We start from the raw sequence: 11,406 nt of genomic DNA, 5'->3' as shown, positions 1-11,406 counted from the left end.
AGTTAGATCTCTCATATGCACCTTTATATTTAAAGCAAGTGGACCCAATGTTTAATAAAGGTTTATTTTCCTATTCTAAGAGGCACCACATACAGTATTGAATGAGGAAATAAATAATGCTAGAAAATGTTTTGGAATTTATCACTCAAACATGAAATTTGGTTTACAGCTTTTTTTTAAGGAAGTGAATAATTACAACTTCCTATGGATCAGTGACATGGCTGCTCCCTTTCAGCTTTTGCCCTTCTTTGCAGCCCCTTTGAGTTAGTTCCTCCCCAAGCTCCCAAAAATGCACACAAGACACACAGACTGTGTTCAACAGATTTACTCGGACTGGACTCTTAGATGCTCAAGAAGAAAAAGGCACAGATTAAGAGAGACTCCAATGACTCTTTTGAACACAGCAAATGGGGTTATGTTTGTAACAAACAAAAAAAATTTACTGCTATGAATTGTATGGGCTAAGAAATTCAAACTTTTTCACCCTGTCCCAATGGTTCGCCTTCATTAAAATGGAATTTAAATTAAATTGTATAAACATATGAAATAAAGTCTCAGCTTTAGGAATATTTTTGTTTCCTCTATGTACAAACCTTAGTATACAATTTTTATATTTCATTATACATTTACTACATATTCTATACCAAACTGAGTCAGGCCAACTGCGAAGTACACAATTTCCAAGACACCTTAGTGTACTAAGGCAGTAGGAATGGATCCATCTGCTTTCTTTGCTGGCAGTGCCAACTGGAAGTTAGGAAGGGCCAGGGATTCGCTGGGGGATCCAATCAAATGTAATCATCCTCTACCGGTTCGCCATTGACATCACAGTAATGAATGAAGATCGCCACCACCCGCTGAAAAACACCTTTTTTCATCTGGCGCAGTTCTGAGATCTCCTCGCCTATTGTTTCCATGCAGATGTCTGCAGATAGCTGTCCTTTCCTCCGGGGAGCATAGATAGTTGCTATGAAAGGTATAGCAAGAATGAAATAAAAATGAAATGCTTTTCAATGAAGAAAATCACAAATTGAGCAATCTCTGTATTAGAACTAATAGTCAGAATGTACAGAACCTTTTCCTGGAAAGTAAAACATGTACAGAGAAAATGTCCCTTTGGGCATGAAAGTCTAAGAACCATTAGTCAGGCATAAGAAGAAGAAATTGTGTCTGAGGTTTTTCTTTTTGACTGAAAACCCCCAATGTCTCAATTGTTTTAAGATTGAACTTTTGTACAGGAACTCCTGTTTAGTAGAAAAACAATCACAAATGCTACTGCAGTTAAACTCTGGCCTAGCCTAGTGACTAGAGCACTGGACTGGGACCTAGGAGACTGGGTTCAATATCCAAGTCTACCACTGGCCTACTTGGGCAAGTCACTTTCCGTTTCTGTGCCTCAGTTTCTCTGAGGGGTTGGAGAAGTAAAATGGAAATAATACTGACCACCTTTGTAAAGCACTTTCAGATCTACTGATGAAAAGCGCTATCCAAGCTAGGTTTTATTAACAACTTACCCTAATGTGCCTAGATGTTGTAGATCATGGTGTAAAATCATGTATTTTGAAATGTCTAGACAACAGGGGTAAATTAAGGATGAAGTTACAGCCTCAATTTTGAATTTTTTGTAGATGTACAACCAGATGTTAAAAGGTGTCTTCTCATTGTTCAGTTAAAAACAATACAGATCTACTTTGATTCAGACTATTAAGATTTATCAGGTGAATCAGTTTTGCCAATGATATGGCACCAGAGAACGCAGGAACTTGCTGAAGACAGACCACATATTATCTGGCTGTCAAAAAATGCCAAGTCATTTAACTATACATATTTTATAGATGCCTTAAAATGCATTCCGTACAACTAAAACAGGGTGATCTTTTCCCATGTGTCCATGTTATAAAGTAAAGTCATGCATCTATGAGTCACTGTATTTTGTTAAATGGTCTTCATTATGGTTGGATTAACCTTCTTTTCCATAACTGATGATAAACTCATTTCCAGACCGAGGGCCAGACTTTGTCCCCTTAACACCTACTGGGGGTATAGAATTGGCAGAACCAGCTGTCTGGAAATACCTAGTGCGAGGGGTTCCCCATGTCTCTGAGGTGCAGAAACAGCTCCATGCCCAATACCTCATGCAAAGTTTAGAAAATTATTTTTTAAAAAGACACAGCCTGAATCCAAGCCACATGTTAAGGCAGCAATTACTCACTTCTCTCATCATCCTCAAAATCGTATCTGGCATAGCTGTTTGGCTCTGCTGTTCGGAGCGACCTCAGCCAAGGGAAATCTGTAATCATAGAGTAAGGGGCTCCATCCACAATGCCTAAAAGAAACAGACAGGGAAATAGTGAGATCTGTTGGGGGAAGTACTGTTGTCCTTTTAATGCCAGTGCTTCTCATCTCACCAGGAAGAATCCAGTTTTATTAGGCAGGCATACCATGCTGGTACAGGCAAAGAACTTCCGCAGCCCAGGAATGCTCCATTCAACACCTGTCCAAGCCAGGACTCTGTCATCTCCTGAGATAGTTATTATTCATTTCCACACCATCATCTCAAACACTTCCCAACTAAGTTTTTAATTCCACATCAACTGCTGCAGTGCTTGAGGGCAGCAAGACAAGGGCCAGTCTCAATTCATGGTGTGCAGGTGACCTCCAGTATTCAGTCAGAAGGTGTATTTACCCCAGCTATTTTTCCTCTCCCCAGCAACTTCTTGAGGAAACAAAATAATTTGCTTTTGCAACAGATTAGCCTCCAATCCTCTGTAATACTCACCTTCTAGAGTATAAATATCCCGCCCCCAAGGGTACTTGGTGTATTTCTTCAAGTCTTCATCAGTTCGTGTGGCTTCAGGGAAGAACTCATATTTAATAAGCTCTCTGGAGACAGGAAGGAAGAAAATACAGGTGGCAGTAATGGGAAATGTTACAAAAAGGGACAGTAATCACACTGGAAACCCTGAAACAACATGACCTCTGATTTAATAGGGCTGAATCTATAGAAACACACTGGTAAGATACACACTTGGCTCCTGAGTGCAACTACATGTGACACGGGGTTAGATAAAAGATCACGTCTATGTCTGCTGCATGTAAAACAACTGTTTGTGATGCCTCCTGTTTGTAGGGGACTGTCCTTCAGAACTAAATAAATTCTCTCTCTTTAATCTTGCCAAGGAAATGTAAGAAGAAAGGAAACCTGGTCTGAAATGGTGGACAGGTGCTGCTACATATAATTTCCTGTTGCTGGAAACCTTGCACATTATTTCTATTGGCCCCCCAAAACTAAAGTTCCATCTACTAGAGTCAGTCTGCGTGCGTCTGTCTGTCTCTCTTTTTAAAAAAAAAAGAACTTAACAGTGAGAGATACAAGTTTAGAAGAAATTCCCCTGGCCTCCCTTAAAGAGAATGCTACAGCATTCTAAAGCAAAGATGCACAACAGTACAGTTTATAGTTGTGTTAGTGTACCATTAGAGATGGATACAGAATACTGTACTATTTTACATATGTAAAACAACCCAGTGCAGGAACTATTAAATATTATTTGAATTCTCCTCATCCCATCATTTACCCATTAGCGATCCCACATGTTAGGGTACCCCTTTATCTGGCCAATATAATATACTGAGTCCATAGGCTCAGCACTGAGAGATGGATACTCACTGGTTAATGTTTGCTATTGTGTCCATCCAGCTGCGAATGCGCACCTTGTTGCGGACGTTAGGAGGATTGCTGAACTCATGAATTATGCAAATGTGGTATGGGTAAGGACCGCTAAATATCTTTTGCTCTAGAGTCAATGTGTCGACCTGTGGAAAAAGTCAGACAGGGACTTACAACCAAGAGAAAGGAGAAGAGGTGATTTTAGAGACAGCAGCATATATCTGACCAATACTCCCCACTTTAGGGGGAAGCAAAGTATAAGGAGAAAAAATATGAATGTTAGCAAAGAGTTAAAATATAGTGGGAAGACCCACTATACAACTTTCATAGCACAGCTTTGCCAATGCACCTTATGCCGCACTGCAGGATTTGTAGGGAATAAATCAGTAAAACTGTCTGATTTAGTAATTGCATGTTACTAGTTTAATTAACACAGTGGCCAAAGATGCCTTCATTCCTACAGAAAGTGGCCCTGGTGTAAGTTTTTTTGTTTTTTTATACACCGTGTTATCATGCACCACACTGCGACCAAGAACTGGATTGCAAACAGTGATCTATTTTTTCAGAATATAGTCTTCTGTACCAACCAATGTTCCACTATTCCGACACCACGGAAAAGAGGGAACATTACTTGACATTCAGAGTGCTCCTGCTAAGCAAGCAGCGTGGTCACATCAACTAATCAAAGACCTAGTTCTGAGTTGTAGTCTTAGCTTTGCTATTTATTCACTTTGTGACCTTGGGCAAGACATTTAACTTCTCTGGGTCTGGTTCCCTCACATGTAAACACAGGTTATACTACTATTTTAACTACCTTGCAATATTGGTAGATTGATTAGTTCAAGTCTGCTTTGATGATGTAAAACAGTATATAAATGCTAAGTAGAGGTGTTGAACTTGAGAGGGCAGAGTAGTCACCAAACTATTCCAGACACACAGGGCCTATGGCATACTTCCAGTCATAAAGGAAAACGACTATGCGACTACACCTCGACCCCGATATAACGCTGTCCTCGGGAGCCAAAAAATCTTACTGCGTTATAGGTGAAACCGCGTTATATCGAACTTGCTTTGATCTGCCAGAGTGCGCAACCCCGCCCCCGTAGCACTGCTTTACCGCGTTATATCCAAATTCGTGTTATATTGGGGTAGAGGTGTATATAAAGAGTAGTTGTTTTTGCAGTATATTATGTAACCTCTAGTTACTAGTACAGCATTAATTCAGCACCTTACTTAGTTGACGTATAGTCTTCTAATGCAATGAACTTAGCGTTGGAGACAGTACTTGACAGTAACAAATTCACTAGTTAATGCTTAGCAGTGACGTTCAAATCCTGCAATGAAAGCATTAAAAAGGAAAGCAGCTGCTGGTGGTATGGTCTTAGGAGAATGAGTTTCCTGTAATGCTCACACTTCTTTATCTTGCAGTAAGTAGAAATAATAAAGCAAACATAGATGAAAGAATAAGAACACAGCTTCAAAGTTTGTCTTGGTTAAATGAAAACTACCTGCTGCATTGGACGAAGGTAAATGATCCGGTTTCTCTCTGGTGGCATCCTCAGTATCTGATCTAGTACCTGATCCATGTTTAATTTCTTGCACTGGGCATAGTCAAATCGATTGACAATCGGTGCATTCTCTACTTTTAAATGCTTTAGTACACGGCATCTCGTAGCTACAAATTACAAATGAATAAAACTATAAAAACAGCAGCAAACAAGATACTACATAAAAGGCCTTTGAATTTTCCTAAGGGGATCTCCAAAAGCAGACTGTTTGGTACATAAGGCAAATGGGTCATATAGATGTAAAGGGCAGTTACTGAAGGGTGTGTGCACAGTTAATAAAAAATCTGATTTTAGAGATCTACCTCTAATCATGGCATCACATCACCACCTGTAATATGGAGGAAGGCAAAGCACTATATACTGGGATAATATAGTTCTCCTCCTTGCTGTCATGTCCGGATCATCGGTACTTAGCTGATTAGTTAAAATAAAATGTGCACTTTGATTAGCCTTGTGAGAGAAACCTAATCTCTGCAAGTAAACACGTTCCTGTTTTATTTGACTTCATGGAGACTGGTGAAAGAGCCACCAATTCAGACAAGACAACACTATTACTGATTGTAGATGCTGAAGAAAACAGAACAACTGACCTGATGATTTAGGGAGAACTAATCAGAGAAGACTGGAATGCGGCACATAATATACTCAAAGTGCCATTAGTCAATACAGATTTTTCTCATTCATCAGCACTTCAAGAAGGAAACACTATTGTGTAAGATAAATAACTGCAGGGAGAGCTATATGGAACTAGGAAGAAGTGACAGGGAAATCAAAACACTCTAAATTCATTTAGTCAACTTTCAGTTATCTGATTAACTCCAAGTTTGTCTACTGGACAGGTCTCTCCTTATGATTGTTATTTAATACTGTTTGTTTGTTTGATGTGTTAACCTTTATTAAATCTATTACAGCTAGAGAAATAAGGAACTCCGAAACTGAGAAGCCATGACATGTTTCATTATGCTTCCTACAGCTATTCATTGTTCTGAGTAAAACTGACATGTAGCTTAGCTGCTGATGAATACAGAGTAAGCAAAAGGCTGGTGGATAGTTCCTAAGAGAATATTTTAAAATGTCTCTAGTATTTTCAGCGTGGATAGAAAAGGTGGCAAACTCTTGGGGAAAAACAGAATGGAAGACTTGGCTTGGCTATGAGTCCCAATGACATCAATAACATACCATGGATGAACATCATTTTGGGGCAATCTTTCAGGATCAGGTCCGTTATTCCACAATTGGTCAATGTGATTCCAACAAGGTTTTTGGATTTCAAAGTCAGCACCTGGTGAAGATTTAAAAAATAATCCACAGGATAGGATTAATACAAAATTAATTTAAAGGATTAAGTCTGAATAGAAATAAAAAATCGTGCCAAAAATGGGAAAAGCAGCTCTGTTGTAAATATGCTAGGAGAAAATTTATTCTGGGACACTATCCAATGTGGTCATGGCCTCTGGCCAGAACAGATTGGCAAGGGAAAAGCAGGACTTGTGTTGCTGATCAGCACTGTTACAAAATGAGTTAAAAATAAGTGATTTTTCAGACCCATAAAGTGTCAATACACAATTCCTATAAGCAGCATTGACTTGACAGAAAATACCTCAAGTTCCCTACTACTCAAAATCTCACTGTATTATCTCTCACAAACAATCTAAAAACTTATTTATGCTTTAGAGCCAAATTCTAAATACTGGGCTGACTTGGGACTGACAGTTGTGGAGCCTTATTCTTCTGTTTAAATACAGAAAGGTATGGTACAGAGAATCACAGTGTGACATTCCCATATACACTACCTTTCATCAAGGTGCCTCTAAGAGGAAAACTTCAGATGGTGAGAAGAAAATTTAGTCTCTGAAGCTCATGCAGTCCGGTACATCTGACATTAGTGTTAGGGAACTAAAGAAAAAGCAAATGTAAACTCTGATATCTCAAGGGACATGAGCAGAGTCACTTTTAACACTGCAGGGACTAGGAGAAGGGCACTAACAATATACAATTAAGGGAAGACAACTTGAATTTAAAAAAGACATCCAGCAAATTTTGTAATGACCTTTATAGCAAGGAAGAATCTGTTTGGCAGACAGATGACATACAAAGTGCTGTCAAATGCACAAAGTAAGCATACCGGAAAAATAGAGAAAGTAGGTTTTTGGTAACTTTTCAGTTGTAGTGATCTAATGTATTAATTTTATCTGCAGAATGAACAAAAAATGACTTTCAATGTTGTTTTAAAACAGAGCCTATTTTGAAAGGAACAACTCTCATACTCAGAAGTAACTTCTATGCCCTTTACAGAACCTCTAGTTATAAAATAGAGGAAATAAGAAAGCACATTGAGGCTATGTCTACACAACACACCAGAGTCAGAGGAGTGTAGTGTACATGTCTGCGTCCATACTGTGACGTGTAACTATACGTGTCGGTGAGATTCGGGCAACAGGGAAGACCTTCAGCAGCTCCCTACTGCTGGAACCTTTCACTGCAGCAGGAAAAGGCTCTGGCAGGGGTGAGGCAATGGAGAAACCCCACTGCCAGAGCCTTTCCCTGCTAAGGGGATAGGATCCAGCAGCGGGGAGCTACCTGAGGTTTTCCCCATTGCTGCAGTCTTTTTCTGCAGCAGGGAAAGACTCCAGCTCAGGGGAGGCAGTGGGACACTAGACTGCTAAAAATAGAGTATAGATGGGGAGGTGTGGCTTGAGCGAGTAGAGAGCCGTGTAGGGTATGTACTTGTATACGTACCTGCACCCTTCAGGCATGCCTTTACTTGCCTAAGTTGTGCGGCTACCCTGCTATTTATGCCCGTGCTAAGGGGGCTGAGTGTGTCCACTACATGCTGCTGAAAGAAGCATGTAGTATAGATGTATCCTTAAGCTACATATTCGTGGCAGAGTTATTAAGTTTATCTACACTCAATTTATTCTTCAGGTTAGTCTAGGTTGAGTAAGAGCAGTCACATTACAAAATAACACTTGAGGTACTGTGTCCATCCTGGCACTGTACCCACTCATGGGCAGCACCATCCCATGGTTCTTAGCGCTACAGTAAGCTGAACTGCTCTATGAATGCTTTCTCAGTGAATTGTGGGAGAGCTTGTCTGTCCTTTCTGGGCATATGGGAGGAACTGTGGGAAGACACTGGAGGGATAGAAGCACTCTATCCTGAGTCCACACTACAAAGCAGTTGTGTGGGCAGCTGATGAGTTGTGTTAACTTGAGATTTAGCGTATACTCCATCTCAGGCCAGTCAACTTGAGTTACAAGCACCACTGCACTTGAGTTAAGGATATGTGTGTGTTGATGGGACTTGAGATAGGGACCAAACTCAATTTATAATCTGAGACCTACAGTGAAAACAAGCCTGTAGTGAGTCATATGTTCATAAAGCCTCTTGGTTGGGAACCTGTGGCAGATGGCGAAAGAGGCCTCACCTGAACGTGGTCATCCTCAATAACAGGATCACTAGTGCTTGTTGACTTGTCAGCGGTCCTTTTCCGCTTCATTGTTTGTCGGGGCTTCGGCTTGGCCACTTCTGGAAAAAACAAAAAGGGAAAATTAAAGTAAAGTCTTTCCTCTGTACTAAGCTACAGCCAGGAGAAAAGCAGAAGCATTTCCTAATTGGACCTCCAATAGCCTCATCTGCTCTAGCCCCACTAGTGTAGTCACTGGACCACTCTAGTCTAGCAACTGGGGTCATAACCCATCGACTGCAACACCACCACTTTCAGATGTAATGTCCAAGTCTGTTCAAATGAAAAAAGTAAAGATAATTCCCCATTTCACAGGCAAGGATGCGGAAATCACTTGTCCAATGTCTTACAGGGAAACAGCAGCAGAGCCAGGTTTAAAACCCTACATCCCAGTCGCCTGCTGTAACAACTAGACCATGTGCCACTCCCCACACAGAACTGGAAATTTTTGGAAAATAAAAAGAACCTTAATAGGCTTTTCAATAATAACTATACAAATCAACAAACTATTTGAAAGCTTGCTCCCACCTCATTTTCCTGGCCACATCTCTGATGCTGCAGATGACACTAACACAACGCAGAGTCTGGAGCCCAGCAGCTTCCTACGCTGTTTTAGTAGTGACAACTATTTCAGAGGAAACACTGACCTCACACTTTGGCAGGTTTCTCTCTGCAATTTAAAATTCAAGGTTTTGCAGGGACACAGTAATAACAAATGACCCTACCATCACTTGGCACTTCTATAGCACCTTCCATCCCAGGATTAAATACCTTCTAAAGAATTAATTCTGTTTTTCAACATCCCTGTGAGATAGTTAAGTAAAACAGATTAATATTTCACTGAGGATGAAATACCCTTTGATATTTTGAAATGGATGGGAAGTTTAAAAGGGAGGCTGTCAAGCCAAAGAGGCCAAATATTTGAGTTTTTGTTCCCAGATACTCTCAAGTTTAGTGTTTTCCCAGGCCTGCACATCTCCAGGAAAGTGACATTTACAAGAGTCCTCTCAAAAAGGGATATTGCAGAATTAGAAGGGCTTGGAGAAAGATGACTAGACAAGCAGGATTGTTTACTTGAAAAAGGAGACCAAGACGACGGAACATGATAAAAGTATATAACATAATGAACGGTCTAGAGAAGGTAGATCAGGAGCGTCTGCCTCAAAACACAAGAACGGGACACTGCATGAAATTAATGGGTAGCAAATTCAAAACTGATAAAAGCATTTTTCACAAAACACATAATTAAACTGTGGTATTTGTTGCAGCCAAGAACTTGGTAAGATTCGAAAAAGAATTGCACATTTATATGGATGACAAGAATGTTATAAGGGTTATAACTGCTAAAGCTAACAAATTTCAAAATGGAGCTTATACCTTATGCTTCAGGGTTTAAATCAATACCTAACTATTAGATCAGGATGAGAACTAATATGGGGAGGAGGAAGGGCAGATTATCCCACATCTGCCTATTTCATGGTTCTTGTACCTTTCTCTGCAGTGTCTGTGCTGGCCACTGTTGAGACAGGACACTGGACTAAATGGACCCCAGGTCTGATCCATTCTGGCAATTCGTATGTTTTTACGTTTCAGGAGAACGGGGCATGTGTAAATTTTACTTCACTGCCTGCCTACAACAGTAAAGCCAATAAGAACTGAAGGTGGCAGAATGTGGACAAATAGTTAATATGACTCCTGAAATCAGAGGTGGTGGTGGTGGGGGGGAAACCTAGGCACCACTTTAATATTATAGGTCAAAGTCAGTTAGATTTTCTTTAATCTAATAATATTCCACTGCCTCCTTCATTTAGGAAAAAACAATGAAGCTACTTTCAGGATACTATGAAGAGATGAATTTAACATTTACAGAGGCACAGATTTTTAACTGACTAATCTTAAGAGTGTCCCCTAAAGTTGGATAACCTGCTAATGAGGATGGCCTGTAAGTTACCCTTTTGTGACAATGCTTTCTCTCTATTCACTGTGGGGGGAAAATTAGGCTAGCCCTAATGGTCTAGGCCTTTGCTTGCTTGGCCTGGGCCCGGCTGGTGGCTAGCAGGCCCAAAGCCTGAACCAAACTAAGAGTTGTGTTCCATAACCGCTGTGATAAAGGGAGAAGTTGGGACAGGAGGGCCGGGGGAGGCGATGGAAAGCACCAGAAGCAAAAACTATTTGCAATATGTGCCTATTGCTTTTGAAATATAATAACCGCTTGTGTGAAGCAATTATAAATGTAACTCATGCCCCCCCCCCATACTTATTGTGTGACTACCCCATTGTGTTACTGTATCCCGTGAGGGGCATTTTGTAACAGCACCTCATAAAAGGCAAAGTTGCAGCAAGATGTTGGAAAGTACCAAGGAGACCTTAATTCAATTATATCCATACAAGGCAAGGTTGCAAAAGGGTGCTGGAAAGTACCGAAAAGACCCTAACCCTTAACCTGTATTAATTCCAAATAAGGACATTATTACTCAAGTGTGTGTAATTGGTTTGTGGTTTTAAGCTTTAAAAGCTCCTGTATGCTTTGCTTCGGGGGAGCAGTTCCGATAATTGCTGCCCCCAACGTGTTGGTGTGTAATCAATAAACGGGCCGCAGGCTGAGTCTCTGATCAAAAATGATGCGTGGGTGACTTTTTCCACAACATCACCTTGGCACTGTTACAAAGTTCTCACGGTGATACCAATGCAAGTCTGTGGACATG

At 40.5% G+C, this 11,406-nt stretch overlaps 1 protein-coding gene across 8 annotated transcripts in view; it reads right to left on the bottom strand.

Annotated features, from left to right (window-relative positions):
- Positions 1-310: 310 nt before the first annotated feature.
- Positions 311-11,406, bottom strand: part of FBXO38 (F-box protein 38) — a 35,716-nt gene continuing 24,620 nt past the window's right edge. For all 8 annotated transcript variants that reach the window (XM_005298008.4, XM_005298009.4, XM_024100205.3 and 5 more), the window contains 7 exons: positions 8,663-8,763; positions 6,415-6,517; positions 5,176-5,342; positions 3,668-3,813; positions 2,780-2,883; positions 2,213-2,326; positions 311-967 (listed from right to left, as the gene is read on the bottom strand). In XM_005298008.4, the coding sequence (XP_005298065.2) occupies positions 789-967; positions 2,213-2,326; positions 2,780-2,883; positions 3,668-3,813; positions 5,176-5,342; positions 6,415-6,517; positions 8,663-8,763 (914 nt within the window). In that variant the 3' untranslated portion in view covers positions 311-788. The remainder of the gene's footprint in view (positions 968-2,212; positions 2,327-2,779; positions 2,884-3,667; positions 3,814-5,175; positions 5,343-6,414; positions 6,518-8,662; positions 8,764-11,406) is intronic.

The sequence above is a fragment of the Chrysemys picta genome, chromosome 8 (genome assembly GCF_011386835.1).
Source record: "Chrysemys picta bellii isolate R12L10 chromosome 8, ASM1138683v2, whole genome shotgun sequence".
In the NCBI taxonomy this organism is placed as follows: Eukaryota; Metazoa; Chordata; order Testudines; family Emydidae; genus Chrysemys; species Chrysemys picta.
The sequence above is the reverse complement of the archived record's forward strand: the minus strand, read 5'-3'. Positions and strand labels throughout refer to the sequence as shown.